At 41.8% G+C, this 26,332-nt stretch overlaps 1 protein-coding gene across 7 annotated transcripts in view; it reads left to right on the top strand.

Annotated features, from left to right (window-relative positions):
• GRB10 (growth factor receptor bound protein 10) overlaps nt 1-26,332 on the top strand; it is a 151,379-nt gene that overhangs the window by 52,631 nt on the left and 72,416 nt on the right. For all 7 annotated transcript variants that reach the window (XR_010829538.1, XM_066992597.1, XM_066992592.1 and 4 more), the window contains one exon: nt 9,220-9,313. Coding sequence is in view for 5 of the 7 variants with exons in the window: in XM_066992592.1 (XP_066848693.1) it covers nt 9,220-9,313 (94 nt within the window). In the remaining 2 variants the exon portion in view is untranslated. The remainder of the gene's footprint in view (nt 1-9,219; nt 9,314-26,332) is intronic.

The raw sequence follows: 26,332 nt of genomic DNA, 5'->3' as shown, positions 1-26,332 counted from the left end.
AGCTATGAGGAAGCATGCGCTTAAACATGATTTAGGTTATCTGGCTGTAGCTGCTGCTTCCCAGAGTGCAGAGATTTGATTGTCTACCCTTAAAGAGCCTGTGCTTGTATGAAAATAGTGGTTCCTACAACCTGAGTAGAATCTTTCCTTCCCTTCTCTCCTCCCTCCTCCGCTCCCCTGGCCCGAGACACACAAGTGCATTTCCCTGCCGCCAAATCTCAGAGTCCACCAGGTCATCTTTTCAAGCATTGAACCTCCCAAGGTTAATGCAGGGCATCGTCAGCCTGAGCTGGGACAGACTGTCCGAGGCTGTTCACAGAACATTTCCCTTCCACTTTGTGCGAGGGTGCTTTCCAAACCTGGCTCCCACAGGCAGTATTCTTAGAAGCAGCTGGCTAGCAGCACTGCTATAATCAGAGCTCTCGTGGACTCGATGCCAAGTAGAACAGGCAAACTACCTTGTGTCTCACAGGTCTGATGAGCATGGGGAGGGCAGCAGGTTGAAAGTGATCAAATACCACATGCCTTCTTTCTGCGTGTTACAAATTACTCTAAAAGAACACGTGAAGGTTTTTTTTTTTTCTTAAAGATTAAAAAAAATAATAATAATTTTGAAGAGACTTTATCAGAATGGACAGGTATGTTAGCAGGTGTGTGACAAGCTGAAAATTTCCGTAGCACCTGGGCACAGCTATTCCCATCATGTATCTTTTCATCTTTCTGATGAGGAAGTCTGACCATGCACATCAGAAACTCGGAGAAAACATAGAAAGCTAGCCTGTTCAAGAATCCTTGCTAGGGTGAAAGGTTTACAAGCAGCAACACTTACATGTGTAACACACTTTTGTCTTAAATAGCAGCACTTTGGTAGTAGAGTGATGCTGAACTCACTGAAAAGCCTCTTTAAAAACAAGAGGAATATGACATCTTACTGTAGTTGATTTTATACTTTGAGTAACAGAACTCAATTGATGTAATTTCTATTGGTAAATACAATTCTCTCACAGAAAATAGTTCTTTCAGGAACTGTTGGTGGGGTCAATATTGACAAAGAGCTTGGAACACGCAGTAAAATAGGGTTTTGGTAGCTTTGTCAGTGGCAGTCCCTTACCAGTGAGAGTGGCTTGCTTTGGAGGCCAGACTAACTTACAGATAAGGACAAGCTAAAGATTCATTATCAGGACTCACAGACACTAGTAGAAAAAACATATTTTGTGTATAAGCATGTAATTTTCCACTGTGAAGATCTCAAACCATTGCCATTTCCTAATATAAACTTCATTTATTCAGTGGTGGAAATGGAAAGGAACTGAGTGTATATATTAAAAAAGAAGCAAAAAGACAACAGAAGGTAAATGCTTCATTTTTGTGAGCGCTTTTCTAGCTGCAGACAGCTCTAAGAAGTGATTGCTTTCACTGACAATCTTGCGCATTTCTTTCTTTTCTATATTTCAAGACTTTATTTTAGCTGTAAACTATGTAAACTGTCTCTAACAGCCAGAGTGGATTTAGACTCATTAAAAATAGAACAAAGCTTTTAGCATTTCTAAGCCTGTCAGTTGGATTCACTTCTTGCTAGCTGATTAAAAGACAGCAACCATGATGCACTGTATTTCTTTTACCATAATAAATCGCACCCTGGTCCAAAGAGTGCTCACTGGAATATGCTATCCATTTTCCCTGTGCGGAGAACCAGGAGACAGCTAAATTATTGCAGAAGCGGTTAGTTTGTACTAAAAGAGAACTGTTCTAATGAGAGAAACTTAATTTGATGCAGCTTTGCCAAATTATAGGTGCAATGCTGTTGCAAACCCTGGATAATGCCGGTTTTGCCAAGACCAGCCTGTAGAAGTGGAGTCTGCAAAGCCTAGCACGTATGCATGCTGCACAAGTGCATTGCTGAAGCTGTCAGCTAAAGTAGTGTGCTAACTCCAGCCTTACTGGAGAAAAGTCTTTTATGAATAAACTGTGACTGCCAAATGCTGTTGGGAGGTTGCTAATCATGGTCCAGCTCGTGTCACAGCAGATTCTTTTTTTCTGGGGGGCTGAAGAGCCAATTTTCCTGAAAAACAGTATATTTTGGTATGAAACAATACTGCTCTGGTAGCAGTCGTAGTGCAGGTAATGGCAAGACTTGTAACTGGTACTACTCCTTAAAATAAATCTGAAACACCTTCAGAAAATAACTTTCTGGCTCAGCTCTACCAATATGTTGTATAACTGTATCAGCCTGTGTATTAAAGAAAGCTTTTTTCCTTATTGCAGAAGAAACGCTTCACTGATTTGGGGCATGCACACTATGGGTTTAGGTGCTGACAGGCTCCAAAGCCCCAGTTTTTGCTGACTTGAAGAACTTTCTGGGCAGTGGGTTATTAAAACCCAGAAGGGGGTCGGGAGAGAAGTTCTTCCAAGGACAGATTGGCAAGCCTTTCTGCCTTCCCGTGTATCATGGGATGTAATATAATTCCTCTGATCACAACTTCATTTAACAAATTCCCTGCCGCTGCAGAGACACAGACCATGGACGCAGGTCTATCCGTCTGTCAGCCTCTCGTTTTCTTTCTTTCCTGTCTAATTCCTGGCGTGCGGCGTTTCTTGTAGCTTTTGCACTTGCGTACGACAAGCTGTGAAGTCTGGTGAGGCTGTATGAACGCGAGAGCAGCGGTAGCTCTGTGCACGCTGTCAGCTTCTTGCATGCTTTCCGTGATTTGCAGCGTCTACGCGTGGAGGTGCCGCGGTGTGTCAGGTGGAGCACGGGAAGGAACGTGCTGCTAGCTTTGCTACTCGGATCATCTAAAACCGGGCTTCTGTGTTGCTGGTCCTCTATCGTTATCACTGTCAGTCTTAAGAGAGGTCTTGTAAAGTCAGAAGAATGCCAGCAGTTAGTGGTTTTGCTACTTCAGGAGAGAGCCTGACTTCTGACAGAGCTAAGTGGCTTTATTTTAAGCCCTTGTTTGTACAAGCTCTCTTAGCAATGGGAATGTTAAAATTTTAGGTTCACAGTTACTCTGTTGGCTCACTGAGTCTTTCGCTTGGCTCTTACCTAGCCAAATGACTATAGTTAAGAGACAGGAAACCTACTTACAGCTCTTTAATTATGTAATATGTGGGTTGTCTGTGCTTTAAAGTTTTTTTGCCTGGTGTGCAAAGCTTTTTTATTTTTTTCTTTATTTCTGTTGCATGTTAAGCACTGACCCAGAGAAGATGTGTTTTGAGCTCTAGGAAGAGACAGCAGACAATATGTTTGAGTAAACTCGAATCGCTTGCAAAGCAGTGACTTTGGACAAACCTGAGAGCAGCCTTGCTCTTCCCTCAGCACTGTACCTGTGACAAATTTCCTCAGGCCCTGGCGTGTCAGTGGTAAGGCAGGCTGAAAATACGTTGTACCAAACAGCTATCTGCCTGGGGACTGTGTTGCTGTATTTAGCTGTGAAGAAGCCCAGTGACTTGCAGCTTTTAAGAAAGGAGCATCATGTGCATTACCAGTTAATCTCAGCTGCGGGGTCTAGGTTAGAGCTTTGTGGGGTTAGGGCTAGCTCTGTCAGGTGGATTTCTTCCTGTAATAGTGTGCATGCATGCTTTCAGAGGGCTAAGAGTAAAGCCGAGTGACAGAACAGAAACTGTGGCGGCAGATACCAGGGAACTATGCATAGGTGACTACTGGGTTCTTACCATAATTGACTCTGTACTCCCCTCTGTACATCTAATGCTTTGCATAGACTGAAGCTGCAAAACCATGACATAAAAAAAGAAGCATAGCTTAGAAAAAGTGCAAAGCTACTTCACTTTCATGGAAATAGTGTTTTATATGGGAAGTGAAGAATTACCAGAAGCAGTCCTCAGAAGAAATGCTGCTTTATCTGTTTATTGCCTAATGAAACTACAGAAGCATGTTATGAATGGCAGTAGTGGGACAGATAAAGAAGTGTTCATCTACCTTTGTGTCCTTTGGCTAGGAGGAACAAGTTGCAGATATGAAGAGTGTGTAATTTCTACAAGTCTCCCCTTCCTGCTTCTGGGCTCTCTGAGCCAGGAGCTGTGTCTGTGCTTTAGCAGCCCTTGGTAGACTCTTCCTGAGTGAATTTTAATAATTGCTTTTGCTTGAAAACTTCACAGTAGTCTCCTCTGTCTGTGCTAGCAGAAAGTAATTAATCGTGCTTTGCACAAGTTGCCTGAACAGAGTAAAGCTAAGGTGGCTCAAGTAATGACCTGGCTAATCTTCTGTTTACGCTCAGCTAGTTCCAAAACATCTACTTTGGTGTGATAAAGTCGCATCGCCAGGTAGGCAGCGAACTACTGTCGCTGTAGGAGTGCTTGTGTGCAAACTGAGCCCTATCTGTGTTGACAGTCTCTTGAACCGCGTTGGGACCCGTCAGCATGTCTGACTTGACTTTGTTGTGCTGGACGGTGTACAAACATCAGAAGTATGTCATGATCTTAATTTGTCGCTGTGGGATTGCTGGCATGGGCATGCGTGACTCTTGCTCAATTGAACCTTTTGTTCAGGGGCATGGCTGTGTGGGTTTGCAGACAGCTACAGTAAATCCAAAACCGGGGACTGTCGTCTTGGTGGTCTGGACATCCACGGTCTGGACATAGTCCCAGGAGCTTCCGAGAAGCTGTGTTACCGCTGGTGTAGCCTTCCTTAATTTCTTGAACTTCCAGCTACTGCTTAAGTTTAAAAAAAAAAAAAAAAAAAAAAAAAAGTCGAAGTCTTCAGGAGAGGGGGATTTCCGGACTTCTAGAGAAAGCTACTCTAAGCTAAATTCAGGTCCCTTTTTTGCAAAGAAGGGGGAGAAGGGAAGTGTGGATGATACTTTATTATTTGTACTTTGGATCTGCTTCCTCCTATCTAAGCCCTATTTACCAGTAAAATTAGCCTGAATGATGAGATAACCTTTACTGGAGGAACCCAGGATGAGAGGAGCAGCAATATACTGGTCAGCCAAAAAACGTCTCGTACTGATAAATGCTATCCCAAGCAAACACGGAGCTAAGCTGCAGGCAGGAACGGTATCACTTGGAGCCAAGGCAGTGATTAGAGAGCACTTGTGCAGACAGCAGTTACTGTAGTATACAGTTGACCTGTTCTCTGATTTAAATACCAGATTTAGTGTTTTCTTTGATAAACTGAAACACTTATCATGCTAGCTTAAATTGCAGCAAACATTATGTCAAAGTTGAAGGAGTGTACCTTGAAAGGCTTGGTTATAGATTGAAAAATTAATCCAGATTGTCTGGGTTACTGATACACAGAGATAATGCTCTCTATGAATGGACTTTGGCTCTTGGTATGATGCAGCCATGGAGCATTTTGCATCAGAAAATATAGACTTGCAAAAGGACACTGAAATCTAACCTGTAATGCCAGTGTGTTTGGCTGTATAAAATGCTAACTGCTTTAAGAGACTCTATAAAAATAAACCTTGCTTCAGATCATTCTAACACTCTTGCTAGTCACTTGATTAAATCATCCTTGGTTACAGATGCTGACTGATAGAGAAAATAGTACATGCAAACAACTTAGTGAGGGCTAATGCCTCAACAGGCTTCTAAAAATACTGTAATAGCTGGATGGTACAGTAAGCTAAGTAACGTGCTGTGATTTCATATTGAGTGTGTTTATTGGAAGAGAAGAGGGACCTGGGGATTAAACCGTGGAGAAAACACATGACTTATTGGGAGCCCTGTTTCAGCAAGGGGCACGGTGATGGGCCAAAGCAGGTGCCCACTTTGCTGAGGGCCCCGACCTTGTGCTCGACAATAAGGCCGAGCCGGGGCTGCGCCTCGGCAGCTTGGCACGGAGCAATTATATAACTTCTTTTTTTTTTTTTTTTCCCTTTAACCTTGTTCCTGTGTCTATCTGATTGCTGCTGCAGCTGGCGAGGTGCCATTGTTTGTCTTTGAACAACTGACATAAATAGATTCTGGAGGGTCATGTGAAACTACCGTGAGCTCTTTAACATCGCGCCGTGCTTACCTTTCCTCGGCTGCCCGCATTGCTGTAGCAGGTGTGGTTTTGTTTATGCAGGCCTGCCGCTGTACTTTAGCAACGGGGCTGTGCTGGCCCTTAGCGCCCCGAGGAAACCTTTTGCTCCACGCTTGGCTCGAGTTGCAGGCAAGCTCTGCAGACGTGAGCAGGGCTTTGCACCTTCTCAGACAGGCAGGGGTGTCGCGTCCCAGGTTTAGCAACTGGAGCTGCTGCCTCTGAAAAGGTTGCTGCAGGATATCGTGACGTTGGCTTGAGCGTTGTGAATAAGGCCTGTGCTTCTCACTTCTTGTGGTGCAGCTGTAAGGTTACACCGGAGAGGGTGTATGCTATTCCTGTGAGTTACTGGCAATTGCTAGTTAAAAATCTGTTTTAATTGAAGAGTTGGAGGTTTGCAGCCAGCTGTAAGCCTCCGTCTCTGAAATAAGGTCTTGCCAGTTAACAGTTTGTGTGTGGTGCTGTGAGAAACCCCAAAGATGCATCTCAGCCACATCTCGCCTCCATTACTCCGTCAGGGTAGGAACTTCCCCTTCCAGTAGGGACTTTTATGTGTTGGGACAGCTGTAAACACATTAGGTGTGCAACAAATAGCTTACAACTGCTCTTCTTGTTCAACCTTTACTTCTCTTGGGTTGACCTGTTGCTCTTCTTAGCCATTGGGTAATACACAACTGCATCCGTGCATTAGACATCTGCACTTGTTTTTGGGAGGGGGATCTAAGGGTGCTCAACTGCATCGGCATCTGCAGGATTATAGTGACCTGACAAACATCCGAGATGGTGAGTTTCACAGGAAAAGTGCACAAAGAAAAACTGCGTTGAGAGGATGTTCTGCTTTATTCTTAGTGCCTGGGATGTTCAGCTTTCAGCCTTTGTACCAGGTTTGAAATACCTGAGGAGGCTCTGAAGGGATAAGGTAGCCAACACAGAGTCAGAAGGCTTAGTGGTCTCCATTGTATCTGGGGTAGGTAGACAGATATCACGTGTATCGTATCATGACTTGTTAGTGTTAGGTCAGAGGTTGGACTAGGTGATCTTGGAGGTCTCTTCCAACCTAGATGATTCTGTGATTCTGTGATATACTACCTGGAGAAGCTAGAGATGTGGGCACAGGTGAACCGAATGAGGTTCAACAAGTCCAAGAGCAAAGTTCTGCATCTGTGTCGGGGCAGTCCTACACATGAGCACAGACTGGGAGAACTCACTGAGAGCAGCCCTGCAGAGAAGGACTTGGGGGTTCTGGTGGACAAAAAGCTCGACATGAGCCAGCAGTGTGTGCTTGCAGCCCAGAAGGCCAACTGCGTCCTGGGCTGCATCAACAGAGTGGTGGGCAGCAGGTGGAGGGAGGGGACTGTCACCCTCTGCTCTGCCCTTATGAGGCCCCACCTGGAGTGCTGCATCCAGGTCTGGGACCCCCAGCACAAGAAGGATGTGGGGCTGTTAGAGCAGATCCAGGGGAGGGCCACCAGGAGATCAGAGGGCTGGAGCACCTCTCCTATGAAGAAGGGCTGAGAGAGCTGGGGATGTTCAGCCTGGAGAAGAGAAGGCTCTGGGGTAAGCTTATTACAGCTTTTCAATACTTAAAGGAGGCTTATAAAAATGATACAGAGCAACTTTTTGCACAGGCAGATAGTGAAATGACAAGGAGTAATGGCTTTAAACAAGAAGAGGGTAGATTTAGATTAGGTATAAGGTAGAAGTTCTTCACTCAGAGGGTGGTGAGGCACTGGAGCAGGCTGCCCAGAGAAGCTGTGGATGCCCCATCCCTGGAGGTGCTCAAGGCCGGGCTGGATGGGGCTTTGGATCTAATGGGAGGTCTCCCTGCCTATGGCAGGGGGGTTGAAACTGGGTGACTTTTAAGGTCCCTTCCAACCCAAGCTGTTCTATGATATGATATTTGTTTGTAAAAACCACCCTTAGTCATGCCACTGTTGGCAGTTCTTGTCTTAAGAGCACCTGTGGGCTCCTGAATTGGTACCTGATGGTATTGGCTCTGAAGGCACTCAGGAGTTGTGCTTGAGCCTTTTAGGTATCAGTTGGCTCCTGAAGCAAAGCGCTGATATGCTGTTTGAGGCAGTCTCTCTGAAGAATAGATAGTATACTTTATTTAGTATCCTGTATAACTGTATACCGTTGTTATCCCAAAGCGCTATGTCCATTAGGATTTTGAGCGTTACATTGCATTCCATAAGCTGGAAAAGTTGTGCTTTGCTCGCAGTTGCACGTAGTTGAAGTCCTGCTTGCGGAGTCCACATCATTGGTCTGCCATAATTGTCATTTGCCGTGAAGGTGGTTCCTTTGCTTTGACAGACATGCTATTATGTATTTACATGCTATTTATTTATTTCACACTTTGGGCACAGTAGGACAGTGTATGAAGTCATGTCTATCACTGTAGCATAGTCTATAGGTAGTATGTTAATGCAGCCAACTTCATGTGCTTGCTTCTGTTTTTCCATACCTGCCCTTAATTGGTATATGCAGAGGTATACCAACTTTGTAAAACTGTGTACCAGCTCTTAATTTCCTTCTCATGTTCATATTTATGAAACTCAGTGTGACTTGTCTTGCTTTTCTTATTTTTTGTTTATATTTCAATTTTCTTGCTTTCTCCTAGTCTTCTCTTTTGGCAAGATCTGTGAGAAACCATGGTATTTTAGACTTAGCCAAATTCAGTCTGTGTTAAAACTTCTTGAAACCTGATCTTGTGAGAGTTCTAGTATGAAAAAAATTCAGGTTGGCATCCAGAACCATGGATGTTTAGATAAACTGAACTTCTGGTTCCTCTTGAGGTTTGGTAGTTCACTACTGAATCCGTTTCAGTCCAGTTAATTAGTTACAAACCCCTAAGCCACAGCCTTGGAATTAAAGAAAACAAAGCCCCAAGCCTCCACATACTTTGATTCAAGAAGAAACTTTTGTTGAACTAGGAAATGCATTTATATCGCTATTTCCCAGTTTGAAATGTAAAATTGACATCCATCCAGACCAGCCAGCAACATAGTCATTTATTCTGGACTCATGCTGCCTGTATTAATGTGGCAGTCTACTCTCCCCCCTATGTGCACTAATCTTATTTTTTTCCTCCCTATTCTCCAACATTGGTTTCTCCTTTTAGAGGTATGGCAGAGATTTTTCTCGTATCAATGTTTTTGGCTCTGCACAGCGTGGCTTACAGGGAGTACAGAGTGCCTGTTTTTGATGAGATTTTTCTGCTCTTCTCTTCTCAGGACAATGTAGAGCAGACTTCGGCTCATGGTCGGCGGGATCTGGTGGAACCAGGTTTCCAAGAACCATCTAACCGCATCTCCCTAAATCACCAAGGTAAGAAACAATGAGTACGAATCCAGTCTCCTTGGGGGAAAGCCAGCGAGCTGTGGATGTGGAGGTAGTTTTTCCTCCACATTGTAGTTTGTTCTTCTTGTTAAAAAAAAAAACTAAACAAAAAATTCTGGATGGCTGGAGTAGGAGAGCTGAAGATGTAGGTTTTTTGTCATCACAACTATCCTGTGAGCTGTGGATGAAGATGGCTAAGAACCTGTGGTGAACCTGAAGTCTTGTAGCCCAAATTAGGACTGTTACCCTGGGCAGAAAGAATATTCTCCTGTTTTTAGGGGAGGAAGAGTGGAGTCCTGAAATTTAATTCAACATTTTGCAATGTTAAAATTAAACTTTAAAAACTTTCACCAGCTGTAAAAATGGTTCAGGGCTCTGGCTCAACTCTTTACTCCTGCAACAAAAGAATGTTTACTTGCTTTGTGTGATGGAAATCACCTCATTCAGGGGCAAGGCAGTCTTGAACTAGATGTTGTAAAGCTGATGCCTTGAGATGTGCAAATTCTGGGGGCAGATTTACATGGGTGACTTCTGAAGCTTTCTGTGAATGTCCCCTGTTTATCAGGGAACACATTCACTGTGGTTTAAGTTCGCTGGATGAAGCGAGAGTAGTTGTGGCTGCTGCTTATGCAGTCTGAATAGATACTGAAAAGATAGGGAGTATTCCATTTTGATGGCCAAGTGCTAACTTTGTAGCCTGACGTCTTCCTAACAGGTCAATACTTCCTTTTCAGGTCCTTCTTTCCCCCTAACAATGTTACAGCACTGAAAGAATCCATACGGGGTCACCCTGGTGTGTGGCTCTGCCTGAGCTACATTGGGGCAGATGTGTCTAGGCAAAATGGTCCAAACTAATTTTCAAAGCAGGTATCTTTACAGAGAATGCTTTTTGTAGGGGTCTTGTCAGTTAAAGGCCTGTTTCTACAACAGGACTCAATTATGTTTTTCCTTGTAGTTTCTGAAGTAGAGTTCACTTTTGCAGCCACAGGCTGTGTTGATATTTTTGTTAGGTGACTGACAGCAGTCAAATCCAGTATTTCTCAAATCTTACTGATTTTATTGCTGAAGTAGGTATCTAGCACATTTTTAATCTTCCCTGCCCCTGTGACTATAAAATGCTGTTATGTAAGTGGCACAGGCTAAGAAAAGAAATCTGCACGTCCAGTGGTGGCCTCTAATGCTGCATTTGGCTGTAGCACTTCATCTTTTCCCAGTGCTGAAGGGAAACAACAAGTTTTATGGCAATGATACCTATTCTTTCAATATCTTTTTGAAAATGGAAGTGGCTGTAAGTGTGATGTTATGGCATGTCCCACTTGTTTGTTCAGTCCAAGTACAAGCTTCTACCCTGTTTTATAGTCTATCAAATATGCATTCTTGTCCAATAACTTGGGAGTACAGCTATTTTAACAGCTGCCCCATAGTACAGTAACCCATTAATGAATAGTACATAGGAAAATGTAAAATGAAGAACTTCTGAGGCATTTGTGACATGGTGTGAACTAGTTCCAATGCTGCGATATTAGACTAGATTATTAAAGTGGGGTTTTATGTTTTGTGGCAGTTTTCTGCTTTTTAAAAAATTCCTACAATAAATTGTGTTATCCATTAGTTTCTGTTAAAACGTTGCTGACGCTGATTTAGATGAAAAACTGAAGAGTAAAGCTGTATCCAGAATTAACTTGCAGGACCACTGGCTGCATTTTAATAAGTTTATCTATGCTTGATGGTACGTGTGTATTACGCTGATGATAAAGATATTTGCAACAGACTGTGGCCAGTTTTGCTTCCAGTTATATACAATATTATTTGCTGAGCTCAGCTTATACTGACTAGCGGATCTAAAGCTTTTATTCCTGTATTTCGCAACAGTTTTAAGGAAAGCCGATAGGCCTGCAACAAAGCTGGTTTAATGCATATTTAACTTGAGCAGAAATTCTGGAATGATTACAATTGACTAAAATATTTGATGTGTTAGGTACTCCTCCCCCCAGCCTTTTTCCTTTTGGTGTGTTGTGTCTGAACTACTGCAGCTGAACTTTGAACAACCATGCTTGTTATGTTTTTTTTTGTATATACACTTCCAATTCATACCTGACCACCTTGCTCAGTAAGCACAGCAGATTTGCCAGTTTCTGTTGAACATTAACTTACAGGTCTTTGCTTTTCTCTCGCAAAGCTTTGGTACAAGCACTTAGAATTCTGAACCAGACCCTACTTTCCACGGCCTACAAAAATGGTGATTAGCTTCCTTTGAGGTATCTCAATCTCTTCAACACAAACTGGAAAAAGAGCATGCAAGTGGAGACTGAGATATCCCTGCCAACTGTCCCTGCATGAATAAGTTCTTTCTTGAGAAGGGTATTTCAAGTACAGGTTTCCTGCTGAATCACTCTTTTACACAAGTAGTTGCTGTATAACTATTCAGCTTTTTATTTTAAAAGAATATCTTGTAATGATTTGGGAGCAGAGAATACTTCTTGTAAAGCAAGGAGTCTTAAAATATGCAGGTTTCATATAAAACAAATGTAGGAGAAGTTGAGTGCAGATGGAATAGTATTTTTTCCTATGAATAGGTTAATAACTGCTTTTGTGTAGATATGCTAATAACACACATTAACAATAAGTATTTATATATATATAAGCCATTATTTAGTATTCACTTACAAGTCATTCTGCAAGCTGGATAAGTTTCATAAAAGCGCTAAACCTAAGAGCAGGAACTATGATTTCTTACCTATATGCCCCAAATCTACTTCATAAATGAAATGCAAGGGGAAAGAAAGAAAACTTCATCCAGTAGAACAGTACTAATACTCAGTGAAGTAAAGAAGCAGGTGTGCTTCAGCTACTTATTGAAAGTCCTGCTTGTCTACCACAAAGTACAAAAGCCAGGCTTTTGGCAGTTAATAGACAGCAAGTCAAGTACTTCTCGAGCAGTCACTCCAGAAGCTGTAGTAAAGCCTAGAGAACGGAGAAGAAGCATGTCTAAACTATGGGGCACTTCCTAAAGAATTAAGGAAAGAGGAGAGGAAATGATCAAAGTAATTATTTGCCATCTTTCAAAACACAAAGAGAACGGGGAAGTAAAAGCATGCTTAGAGGGGGGCAGCTCTTGTATGTTTGGTGTTATTTTTTTTCTTCCCCCAGCAGGAATGTGGAGATGAAGCCTAGTCAGCCACGTATCAGTTCTGTAAAACGTGCAGTACTCACAAATGTTTCATATTTTACAGTGACAGGGTTCCTTGCAGCATTTGTATGCTGTCCAATAGGGAGGGCGATGATCTGGGGACAGTAATGATGATTTCAGTCCAAATACTTGCATTCACACTGAGATACTGCTCTGAGGTCTTTATTAGAGGCGATCAGCTCCAGCACTCATTCCTCCTGCCTCAGCACACACAAGGGGTGCCTCTGGTTCTCCTCTCTGCCCAAGCACCTTTATAGTTCAGCCTCCGCTCCCCTTGGTTGAGTGCACCCGCTGCGGGGTGCCACAGGAGTTGATCTTCAATGTGTCTTGTTAGCAAGATAAGGTTGCTTCACCGATTTCCCTACGCTACCTAGGAGTAGCCTTGCTGAAATATGATAGCAAAATACAGCATGCTACAGAAAACTAGATAAGCAACTGGATTTATTTGTTCTCAGACTTCACGGGGGCTTAACCTGCAGGCTGTGCTGCTGCAATTTCTCTTCTCACTCCGTGCTTCTGGGCTTTTCTTCCTTGAGCTCATTCTCGTTTGTTTCTCTAACAAGCAGTAAATAATGCCAACTTCAGTCCCAGCTTGTGGGCAGTACTTTTTATTAATACTTGACATGCTTTTTAGAGGTAGTGTAGCTACTTATTCAAGATTTTGAAGTCAGGCATAAATAAGATGCATTCTGTCACCTTAACTTTTAATGGAAGTATTCGACATGCAGTTCTGGCACTTTCTTTATGTGTTTACTTGTAGAGATGATTTTTGGTGTCTGTACAAATGTGTTTTGTCGTGGGTCTGTTATGAAAGATTCATCTCCGTTTTATTTCTGCATTCGTGCTTTCAGTAGCTGTCTCAGCTATTGTTGGGCTCGATGCTTTTTGTTCCAGGAGTTCCCGGAGGGAGCTGAGCTGAACGTTGCTGTACCTCTGGCTCCGCAGCCAGATGGCTTCAGCAGCAGAAAGAAAACAGTGAGATGAGTTGTTATAGCCAACAGCAGTCCTTTGTCAACAGCCAGCTTACCCTTTGGTCTATTTTGGCTGGTTGTGGGAGGAAATCTTGCCTACAGTGAGATGGTGAAGATGCTGTGGTTGCAGATCAGTTGGTTTTAGGTTTCCTTGGTGTTATGCCTGTACAGAGCACTTGTTCCCACTGAGCAGTGCTGTCTGCTCTTGAGGCGGATGCTCTCCTCTCCCTCACTGGCTTGGAACTGATATGTAACTTCTGCGGAGGTGATACAACTCAGTAATAGTGGAATGTGCCTTTGTAGCACACTTCTTGGGTCCAGAAAATACGACGCTACGTAAATACATAAGGACTTTTGAAAAAGTATGGGCCTAAATGAAGTAGTACAATGCCTAAGGTTTAACCCAGGGAAATAACATCCTGTAGCCCTTTTTCTCCAGCAGTACTATTATTACTTGCTTTAAATGTCTTGCCGTTTGCATCTGCCTGACGATAGGCACGTGAGGTCGAGGCAGTTTTGTTGTTAGCTTTGTAGCTAAAGAATGTGTTTAGTAACCGCTGGTGCTACCTCTGGTATGTTTCAGTCATGGGATCCCAGTGGGATGAATCAGTTATTTGGTGTATCAGAACTAACCCATGTTTTTGCAGAATCCAGCTGGTACTGAATGGAAAATGTAGAATGAAATACAGATAGTTTTGTTTGTATTGCAAAGACAATACCGAAAGCTGCCAGACATTCATGAATTCTCATGTATTGTATAAATGTTTTCGTCATTGTCCAGCCTTAGAAAAAAACACCATTACTGCCAAAAAGATTTACACTAACTACCATTACACACAGAACTGAGCCCTCACTTCCTGCCTAGCTCATTACAGTACCTTTGTCTTATTTTAGAGAAGGCTTCTATTGTACTTTGTGATGAATCTTGTTAGCACAGTTTCTAGGAGGGCGCCCAGAATAGCTGTGGAGAAGTTTAACTTTCCTAATTATATTAGTTCCCAAACCCTTGGGCTGACAGAACTCTGAAAAAAATGGAAAAGATGAAAAGAAGACAAAGGAGGTTGTTTTTTAGTACAGATAACTTCAGAGTTCTGCATCAAGCTACAGAAAGACAAATTTGACCAGCTGATTGAGTACAGCAGGAAAACTCAGTATATACAAGAGCTGCTAATGATGATTGAGTGAAATCAGTGGAATGAGAAGAAACAGGCCAAGTACAGTTTAAAATGCTTGCATGTTCATAGAAATGTATTTGCAGATGACTGATGGATTTTCTTTTATGTTTCATTAACTAGGGGATTAACTGTTGCTTTCTTAAGTGTAAAAGAAGGGAGAAAAAGACTTCACATTAACCTGTAAGAGTTTTAATATCAAAGTTTGCAAATCTTTTGTTTTGTATATATTTAAAATTGAATGTATTCCCTGAAGCCACCTGATGAGAGTTTTTAAAACAAAACAAAAACAAAAACCTCAAATCTCATAGTTGGCAGACATAGGATTTTGAACATGTTTTATAATTTATCAGGGTTCTATGTTTGCTATTTACACGACCATCAAGGTAAATTCATAAGTTCTAAGCCTATTTTCTATTATGATTTATGAAAAATTCTAAAGTTATTACTACATTTGAAATGAAATTCTTGACATGTTGGAGGAGAGAGAGTCTCTAGGCTTGTAGTGGTTGTACTGGGGGAGCAGGTGGAGCTGGGCTGAGGCTGAGGAGTTGCGTTCCTTACCTCAGATAATCCATGACACTATCCCAGGCCCTAGGGGAATGAAGCTGCATGGGTTTTATGGCTGAGAAGGTGTTTTTTTCATCCTGAAGATAGAGGGATGGTGTTCCTACACTTTCTCTTTCAAGATTTCTGTCTCCAGTTATCCCTTGGGGGGGATTCACAAGGTGTGAACATAGAGTGATTAGAAGCTCATTTCTTGTTACTCTTGCTCAATTCCTGCCTGAGGCTCTGGGAGGGGAGGATGTAAATTTGGCATCTGGATACTGTGATTCTGGTGCTCCTGTCTAGATGCTTCTCAGTGTGAGAGGGCGCTTACTTCCCTCACCACTTGTGTGGATGTATTTGAGAACAAGTTAGCTTGACACTAGTACAAGCCTAAAGTATGCTAGTGATGGCTAAGAAGATCATCGTAAATACTGTAATTTATTTAATAGCGTCTCCCTCTAAAATAAAATTTCCTTTTTCATTCTCTTTTGTCCTTAATTAAGGGATGTGTGTTTCCTGCTACCACTCAAGTGGAGCTAAAGCCAGCTGTCAGAGCAGTCAGAATTTGGCATCCCTCAGCCAGGTTACAGCTAGGTAACACGAGGGATGGCACATGGACATGCTCTTTTTGTGTGTGGGGGGGTGCACTCTGGGGCATCTTGTGGAAGAATTTCCTTGTGTGCTCCAGCTATTGCATGGCCATCGACTGGCTGTTTTGGGGGGTGGTCAGGGAGGGGAGGGCTTGGGGCGCCACTAGGTGCGTGGATGTGCCGGCCTCTTCTGTTCACAGAAGGCCAACGTTCAAGTAAGGCATTTGTTTGCTGCTGGCACACTTCCCCTGAGGTACATTGGCTGAGAGCAGCAAGTGGTGCTGTCACCCTCCCGGGTGGTTTCTGTGCCCGTGTGGCTCCTCTGGTTGTGTTACGGTGGCTGGCTGCTGGCCTGTCTCCCTCTAGGCCTCTCCGTCCGCTCGGCTTAGCAGGAGAACAACTACACAGCTCCTTGCGTAAGCTGTGAGGCCCTCTGAGAAAAGCAGTCGGGAAGTCCTTCCTGGAGAGATCTTTGTTCAGGCTTCTCATTTTCCTGTCCAGGCTCCCAAGCAGTGATGGCTGACAGGAACTCTTCCTTCCATCTTGTGTTAAGAAATCGCTTTTGCCCCCATGTAGGCTGATGGTCAAACCTGAGCAAGGTTAAGTTGAGATGTTTTGTTGTCAGTGTCCAGTATTGACCGAGGATGTGTTCTTGGGGTTGTAAAGCATGAGCCTTAGAAACCAGCAGTCCACCTCAGTGATGGACAGGAAATTATGGCAGCCAGTACTCATATGTAGTGTGTGAGCTCCAGAGCCCAGAGCTTCTGATAGAAGTGGTGTGCTTGGGGAAACCTGGGTGCTCGATGGAAACCACGGTCTCAAGATGTACTTATGGTGAGGTGCTTCTCCCAGGTACCGGGGCTCAGCTCATTTCTTATGCACTTATCTCATATATAGCTTTTTTTTTTTTTTATGTGAATAAATGAGCTCCAAATCCTACGGCTGGTGTGCTCTCTCCTGTGTAAATCTATTCACGCAGCAACTTACATCATCCCCATCCTTTCTGTAAGCAAATTACTAAAGCAGCCAAGTACAATAGATTTCAATATTTTTTTATTGTCTTATATGCTGATTTATTTACTGTCCAACAGGTATGGGGAGACGTGTGGTCTCAGGTTGTCCTCTGCTTCCTAGGTGGCTTATTTGTTCAATTTGAGTTAATGGTCCATAATTGAGCTGAGAGATTTGAAATGTCCTCTTCTAATTTAATCAGTGTAAGTTAACTGTAAAACCTTGAGATGAGCTCATATGTTTTCTGGAATAATTTTATTGCCTTTAGTTATGTTTTATTTGTTTTCTTTTGTAATCTGACTAAATTTGTACTGTCAAGATGTTAAGGGGAATGGAAGGATGGAAAGCAATACTGCCAGGGAAAAGGCTCTTCTTGTGATAGATTCTGGATGAATTAACATGGCTGAGCTGAATTCTTGTCTGTGCTATTCGCCCGTCTTCCTGCACATCCTTGGGTTCTGGTTAGTTTTCCCTGTTAAGGCTGTGTGCTTTAAGTGTATTTTGCTTTATGTAAGAACTTTTTGAACCTTTCAGTGAAGGTGTCATGGCCAAATGTCAAAACATGTCTGTGGACACTTAAATTGTCTCAGTATAATGAGCTTTCCAGCTAGGAAAGTTGATTTATTATGTAGCCTACTTTTTAATCATGCCATAACAAAGGCAGTTGTTCAGTAAAAAGTGTCTCTCTAGCATCATAATATTGACTTCAAATTCTGACACCTTTACCAAAATCAAATCCTAAATTGCAAAGGTGATTTGACATGTAAAGAGGAAGGGTATATTTAAGTATGGAAACAATCTTCGTCACTGCAGTTATACTGTCTGTTATGATATGCTGCTTAAATATGTATATATATTAAAGCATAAGTACCTCTAATTCTGAAATAAAAGTGCAATGTCACTATGCAAGGTCAGCTTTAATGGAGACAAAAATGTTTTTCAATACTTGATTACGTGAAAAGCTCTAAGATGCTAATCTGGTTTCATGACTGTTGTGTTCAAGTCTGCAGTAAAGATATTCTACTTATTTCAACTTTTAAGAGCATCAGCTCTAAGTAAATGGGAATTTGATTGCAATGTATGTTCATTACATGTGATGTTTGAAACTCCTGTGACCAAAGAGGGAACTATTTTTTTTTAAATCTCTGTCTGCTTTGGTGAAATCAGTAAATCGTTATTGAGAGCACAGTGTCTCTGTGCTATCATAAGGCAACGGGAAAACAACCCCCCCCCATACCCAGTCCTATGAAAGTTATTTTTAAGAACATCATAACAGTGGTGTGGCAAAGTAGAGGAAGTTGTTGTGCCAGAAACTACTCCCTGAATTCTTGAAACCGACTAGACTAGAGCTTGGCAAGAAACCTTTTAACAGCCTTAGTTCACCAGTACATTTAGCAATTTTGGGACTAGACATCATTTTTTCCCAGAATAAAATCCATTTAACTTCAGATAAAGACCTGAGTTAAGTTACTCCTACCCCCCATTTAAAGCATACTGAACTGATTTGTGTTCTGTCTCTGATCAGCCACGTACCTTTGATCTCTCTTGTGATGGCAGATAATTTCTAATAGCTGACACAATGCAGCCCTCTTGTCTGCAAACAATTCTGGGAGACGTGCATTCAATTTTTAGGTTTTTATTTTCCCTGACCTTTAAGGTTATATTTTTGGTCTCTATCAAAGTGGTGAGAGGGTGGAGAACAGGCGGTGCAGCTCTTTATTTCCTTCCATTGTTTGTCCTAATGATAAAGTGTCCTAACATTTGGTTTCTGTCTCTTCTTTCCAGTGCCTCAGGTGGAACAAAATATGTTAATTTACCTTTTAGCTTCTTCCTCTACACTAAGGTTTTATCATCTTACAAGTGAATACAGAAATTTAACTTTGCTTCCTTTAAAAGAAATAAATAAAACCAAGCACTGTTTAAATCTGTAGCATTTCCTGGGGTAAGAAACAGAAAGAGATGGAGGTAAGACTTGTTTGCAAGTGTGAAATGGGGTGCATCTGAGATGCGGCAAATCTCTTGGCAAAAGCTTCTGTGGCCTTAGGATTCCTTGTGATTCAACAACTTGCTGGACTTCCTTTTCACTTGTTTGCAGGTCTAAATTAGAGGAGAAATTATGAATGCTAAACAAAAATTAGCATGGTACTTAAAAATCAAATGGATTTTAAAAGTTGGCTGGTACAACTACGGCAAATTTAGGTTAAATAGTCTGGACAAGAATAGAATTAGTTTAAGATTTTAGTATCCTTTCGTGCATAGCAGGGCAAATTACATCATCAAGTAAAGATGGAACGCATCTTATAGCCGAGAGGAAAATGCCCAATTCAAGTTAAAGCTTTAAACAGCGTCTTTCTTAAAAATGCCTTTCCTAATCTGTTTATAAAAGTCATTGGTTCTGCCAGATGACTGGGAAGCTAAGACTGCAGATTTCAAGATTTTTCCAGCATAGGAACGTATTTCCTTTAGTCGAGTCAAACAAGTTTCACTGGAATGTGTTCATGGTCTGTATCAGCAAGTATAGCTCAACTCAGTCATGTCAAGAGGAGTATATACTGCAGTCTACTCAAGGAAATGGATGTCACTAAAAATACCTGTTTAATAATATTTTTTGTTGTTGAGTGAATGGGAAAGTAGTCTTTCTTAATGGCAAAGCTGTTGTTTATTTAAATATCAAAATGATTTTCTGAGGCTTTTAAAAAAAATAAAATCAAAGTTGATGACTGAAGTCACGCTTAGCATAAAATGGCATGGGTTCTGATGACAGCAGCATGCTGGCTCCTTTTGTAAGACCTACATCTATACAGTGTATTTGTATGTGCCCACTACAAGTCCTTATTGGAAGAGGGCGGTTTGAAAGCAACAAGTGACCTCAAAACGGCTGCTTACTTTATCAGTATTGGGGTCTATGTGGGGGGAAGATTCCTTTGTCAGTCCTCTTGGAAGTTGCATGCAGTAACAAGCCTCCGAAATCTGCACTGCAAGGTTGTAGAGAGATTCTTGTGCTCATATGCAAACTAGCTCGATTGCCTACTATAGCAATTAATTATGGCTGCAGCAGAACTAATTTGCATGTGTTGCTAGTAATCTATACCTCAGGCAGCTATAAGCTGTTCAGAATAATTGGACCTGACCTGAGGCTTTAATGAAATTGGACCACAGGAATCATTGCAGGACATTGCTAAGTGTCCATTTCTTCACCTGAGCTCAGCGAAGCATCGATGGGCTCTCCACTCGCACTATCCCCCCTAGCAGGCGTTGTGAAATACTTGCTGGGGTTGGCCACTGGGCATGTGCAGAGCTGGGCAAGGAGTTAGTGCTTGTTCAACAAATTACCCCTTACATGGGATGAAACAAATCACTGCTGGTTGTCTACCCAAGTTTTCCCCATCAGCAAAATGAGGATATTGCTATTGCAAAACTTGTGTCAAGTATGTGGTTGAGATCTGCTTCGTGGGGTGCATGCTGTTTTCACAGATGAAGTCCTGTTTTGTTCATGGTATTAAGTGGGGAGCCAGTCCTGGAGAGATGTAATCAAGACTGAAGTGTTTCCACTGTAAATTTTCTTGGTAATATATACTGCTCTGTGGAAAACCTCCTCACCTCAAAGGCTATTTCAAAGATCAGTGATTTTGTTTTGAGGTTTGGATATCATATGAAGTGTGATGTAAAAGTCTGCGGGCAAATACAAAGGCAGTTTCTTCTTGTCCTGAATGGTGTAGTGGATGGGGCTTCACTCTCTGGTAAGGAAGGGAGCAAGTTGTCTCGTTCCCAGTGCATTATCTTGTTTCTGTAATGAATAAAGTAAAGGTTCAGGAAGAACAAACTAACACATGCACATACATGAGATTGCATCCTAAGATATAGAGGAAAACATAGACAGTTACTTTGACATGATGGGTAGCTTTCCTGTAGAAGAACTTGTTGGTATGCAGTATGTGACCTAGAAGTGGTAAAAGATAATGCAGCTTTTAAGTGCTGTAGATGTCTTATTTAAGAAGGATTGAAGGTACCTAATTCTGAACTCACAGCAGGGACGTGACCGGTGAATTAAGCTGAAAAGGGTACTTGAAGTTCTCTGTGTGTGGGTGTGAAATCAAAGTTGGGAATGGTGAACAGCCTTGCAAGTTGACCTTGGAACATTTACTAAAATAAAAAATTGGCATTAAATGTGGGATTAGGAGATAAGAGAAAACCACTTGAGGCATAAAGCATGGTGAAAAGCCATGGAGTTTCTCTAAGATGGTTTTAGTGTTTAGCTAGAGTGTAACTATTGAAAGAGATATAATTCATTTCCATTACTGCAGGAGCCAAGATGTCTACTAATACAGTATTTATGTTTGTGGTAATATCTTTCCACCATTGTGTATCTCTGTAAACCTTATGTTTAAAAAAACAGCCAAACAAAGCAAAACAAAAAGCCTCTCAACCCTCTCTCTATATGGCCATAGTGTATAGCTCTTTGGGCCAGGATACACGTCTCGTGCTGCGTTAGGCTGGTGAAACACAGAACAGAGAGATCTCTCACCGAAGAGCAAGTCTAGAGACGAATCTGGCAGATTGTTGGCTCCAAGGCAAATTGAGACTGTTGTGGAGAAATTTGTTCAAGACAGTGCTTGAGTGAAAGCCTCCTTTCTTGCAGCGAGGGTGTTTGAGCAGGAGCACTTTGTGATCGCAGCACTGATGACTTTGCCCTGAAAAAAAGATGTCCTTTCAAGTAGGCTGTTCTCAGACCATTTGCATTCCCCAGGGTCTGGTGTCTCCCAGAGGTCCGGTGGTACAGCTGTGCTGGCACACTTCCTAATGTACTTGTAATAGCAAAGGAACACTTTCTCCGAAGGAAGTTTATTCTGATTTGACAAGTGAAATGAAATGCCGCAGTAAAAGCATTCTTAGACATTTACACTGCAATACAGATAATTTAACAAGAAGAACAGTGGAATTGCGAATTCATTTCCAAAGAATTTGGTCATGAGCAACCTTTCTTTGAATTTCAGGCAAACGTAGAGACCAATACTGAGTGAGGGCAGTGAATTCAAGAGGATAACTTTGACTATTGCATGCATCTCAACTCGAGCCTGAAATCAGTCCTTCTTATGTTTGTGCCACCCAAACACAAAAGAAGGCTCAGCCCTCACCAGTAGATCTCTCTTCATCGTGAACACAACTCTGACACAGAAGGGATAGGGAAGAAATGCCTTTGTACTGTTATCTAGGTACATACTTGGTGGTTTCATTTATGTGAGTTCAGAGAGATTTTTAGTGGTGTGGTTTAAATAGCTTTTAAATAGGCTTGGAAGGATCTGAGGGGTTAATCTATTTCAAAAACTTCTATGGGTATAGTAATATCAGTGTAGGCTTGTGATCTATTTACAGTATTTTATACTTGCGATAGGCCCTTGTATATAGATGAAATCGTCCTGGAAAAAATGCTGCTGTTTAGCATAACACATTTTATTCACTGACCCGGTACAACCGCCACGAGTGCTTTTTGCACGTTCATGAATGCCTGCCCAAAAAACATCAGTCAAAATATTTGGTGTGCCCTGTGCAGGCATCTAGGTTACTTTAGTATGTGCTTTATTGAGAGCGTGTGGGAAGGCAGAGTCATCTAACACAGCCTCAGTTTTGGAGGGCCAACAGAGGGGCTAGTTAATGGGGGCAAAATTGGGGTTGTTATTGGAGGAGTGGGCATTACAGTAATTAATGTGGTAGAAAAGAGCGGGCAAGTAAATGGCTCTCATTGACAAGGTGCCTCCTGTGAAGAAAGAGTAAGAGGGTAAGAATCTGAATTTTATTTGAATCAAGTACAAAAGGAAATGTTGTTCTTCATCTGATACAAGGTAACTTCCGAAATGAGTTCCCAGAAACTATAAAGGAAGCTCAGGTGGAGTGACCACTCTGGAGCGCTGTTGGGGATGGAGGAGACTTTGAAGCTAATTCTAGCATTTTGTATGGTGCTTTAATACATTTTAGTAAATCTTTACTGTTCTCAAAACACATGGAGTTTCATCCATCTTACGATCACAGTTAAGAATGTATAGTTGTATAAGCACATCAGAAAACAGAAACAAGCTTCATTTATTTTTTGCTCTTAAAACTTTAAAGTACTTTTAGGTAACTGTATATTCTGCTGTAACAGTGCAGGTGCTGCGGCTTGTGCTTTAAGTTGTGTATTTGTCAAATAAGCAAAACTCCTTGCTTGTTTGTTTCTTTTAGTAGTTAGGTGGTCTGCAGGTTCCTTAAGGATCTAATAAAAGATTGTAGGACATCAGTGGAAACGTTCCAAATAAAATTATTTTTAATTATGCAAAGAGGAGCAGAAGATGATAATGCACTGTTGCATTATTTATGGTGTCTGTAGCTTTGAAAAATCTTCTTGTGGTGTTGAGATTGCCCCAAAATGAACTGGAATGGCATGTTTCTGTAACTGTAATTTCTTGTTTCATCTATAAAACAGAGATAGTAAGTTGGGGCTTTTTTTAAGCTCACATAATAGAAGGGGAAAATTTACAGTAATATTGAAAGTCAAATTTCATCGTTTAATAAAATAAATCTACAGAAAAAAGGAGTTGTAATTTGATGTCAGTTGTGCAGTAAAATTTTTCACCACAGTGCAGGATTGTAACAATAAACCTCAGTCATCACTGTCTTTGAACTTATCTGCCTGTGATAAGCGCTAGAGTATTTATTCCTGCCTTTATGTAAACATTGTGCTGCAAGTGGCTCATGACAGCGCTTCAGGATGGCAAGCTGTGTCATGTGAGGATACTTTAGAAATGCATAATTTCAAAGCAGCTGACATTCTTGCATTGAGGATTCAGAAGGTCGCAGCACTTTTCCTAAACCCAAGAAGCTTCAAGGGGAAGATCAATCTGAATTTGTTAATTTATTTAAGTCTCTTTGTGCCTATTAAAAAGGACAAGATTCTGTCAAGCTAACGATATTTTCAGCTAAAAAAAATAAATCAAAAAACCCACACCCACAACAGATTTAAAGTGGGGCAAAACAAACATAAGTAAACCAAAATATAGGACGAAAGATATAGCTAAATTTGTAGTTCTTAACAGCAAGCAGCTGCTTAAGTAATTAAAGTGTATAAGGTGCTACTGACCAAAGCAATTAGTATGTAATTTCATTAATGGTGTTAGGATTGCAGTAACAACATTTGAGTGTTTCTGTCCAAATCAAGATTGTGGGCAGTTTGTGACATGTATAACGTGAGGTTAGAAGCAATGCACTATTATGTTATGGTATGTTATAGCACCACTGTCTGAGTGGATTCGTAACTGCGTAAGAACATGTTTTAAACTGGCTATATGTCTTGTTAATGTTTCTAATAGGTATACGATGCTTGCAAGCGTACATGCACTCGTAAATTTTTATAAGTTTGTATGTTTGTATATTAAAAAAAGACTACTTTTTTTTTGTCTTTGCAATTCAGTTATGAACTTGCTATTATTCAACAGCAACAACAAAAACCTGAATTATTCTTTTTGTGGTTTGTCCCTAAGTGTTTGAAAAATCCTGGAGAGCTCAAGCATACTAAAATATTCACAGTCCTCCTGAAATCTGAAGCGCTGCAGGCGAAGGGTTTCTAACCTACGAGGTTTGCGAATGAAAGACAAGTGGATGGTGCACTCAAGAATAATCGTAAATATTCTTCAGCAGACCATGATGAGTTTTAGAGACTGGATACAAAAAAATACATATCAGAAGACAAATCTGGAATATATTAAAGTCCAATACAGGTCACCCTCCAAGGCCAAGGTATCAGCATTGACTGCATGCTTCTTCAGTAAGATGATTGAAGCAGGAACATCGCTAGAGTATTGCTATCACAACAGCTAACTTGAACTTGCTGCTTTTGTTAAGAAGCCATCAAATTAAGTGTTTTAGAGTGCCAAGGCTTTACAGCTGTACAGCTGTGCTTTTGGCCTGCTTTAAGTTCTGTCCTTTTCATGCATGGCCTCTTTGCAGGTTTAAGTCTTTCTAGGTCTAGGTCTGTAGATTTGTGGGCGTGCTTTTGGCGGAGGAACCAGTCTTTGCTGCTTTTCTGGGCTCTATTTCAGACATGAAAAAGAGTGAGGTGAGCAGGTTCTCTAACCTCCTGCCAATGTTGATGCGCCTGGGGTCCCGGGTGTCCATCACAGCTACATCTGCTGCAGGGCTTCAAGAGTTTGGTTGCCAGCAGAGTGAAAGAAATGGAGAATGCTTTGTGAGAAGCGATGGTTTGCTAACAGAGTACGGTCAGGAGAAAATGCACGTCCGCTGTCCTGTCACCAGAGTTGCTTGGTGGGCGTACAAAGAGGCATGTCTAGGTGGGAGCTCCAGGGTCTCTATCCACAACCTGGAAGGCGGACAAGTCAAAGAAGAGCGCAGCAGTCTGGGTCTTCAAAATCATGGAGTGTCCTGAGTACCCAAAGCAGGAGTGCACACAGCTTGTAAAACCGAGCGTGTGGGTCTCATAAGGAAAATGGGCATAACTGGCAAGTTGGTTTTGACTCATGTAGAGCTATGATGAGTCTTCTGCAAAGCACGCCTGTGGCTTTCACTTTTAGGCGAACCTGATCCTAACTTACTTTAAATAGTGCAGCTTGCCTGCAGGATGTTAAATGGTAGAGGAAGATATTTTGAGTAGCTGATTTATAAAGGAAACTTAATTTGGTGAGTCTAGAAGAAACATAAATAACTTGTATTTTTCTTGGGTCTAGATATATTTAGGCTGATGTGCTTGCTCTTCGTTGAAGATTTGAATGGTAAATTAATTTTTCTTTTGCATCATGGCTGGTCTTGGGTGGTTGACTATGAGTAGTTAATATCATAGAATCATTCAGGTTGGAAAAGACCTCTCAGATCATTTAGTTCAACCTTTAACCTATTACTAAAGTCCACCACTATACCATGCTTCTAACTTCTAAATGCATGCGCTTCTTGAAGACCACCAGGGATAGTGACTTAGCCACTTCCCTGGGCAGCCTATTCCAATGCTGCATAACTCTTTTGGTAAAGAAATTTCTCCTAATATCCAACCTAAGCCACCCCTGGTGCAACTAGAGGCTGTTTCCCCTTGTCTTATAACTTGGTGAAATCAATTGAATATTGATTTCAATATCGATTGAGTATCAGAACAGTAATGTTGGGTGACATGAGTCATGTAGTGTGACTTGAGTAGGGGAAGCGCTGGGCTCTTGAAGCTTTTTTACAGTTCTGCTTTGCGTCATCCTGGCTTCTCTGTTTTTTTGTTTGTCATTACTGTTTTTGTGCATTTCCTTGGTTTTGTTGACCTAGTTTTAGCCTCTGTTCATATTTTAAAAAAAGAAGTCGGTCAACGGGAGCTCTTGGGATCAGCATAGTCACAGGGGAGAGAAGTGCCATTTGGAGATGCCGGTTCCCGAAAGTCGCTGCCCGTTTCCAAGTGCGGCTCCCACGTCGTGGTGTGGAGTGCGGGCGCGTGCAGCAGTGGCTCCAGGCAGCCATTTGGGATGCGATTTCAGCAATATGCTCTGCCATCTGCGAATCCGTGC

This window comes from Anser cygnoides, chromosome 2, assembly GCF_040182565.1.
Source record: "Anser cygnoides isolate HZ-2024a breed goose chromosome 2, Taihu_goose_T2T_genome, whole genome shotgun sequence".
NCBI classification, from domain to species: Eukaryota; Metazoa; Chordata; class Aves; order Anseriformes; family Anatidae; genus Anser; species Anser cygnoides.
The sequence above is the reverse complement of the archived record's forward strand: the minus strand, read 5'-3'. Positions and strand labels throughout refer to the sequence as shown.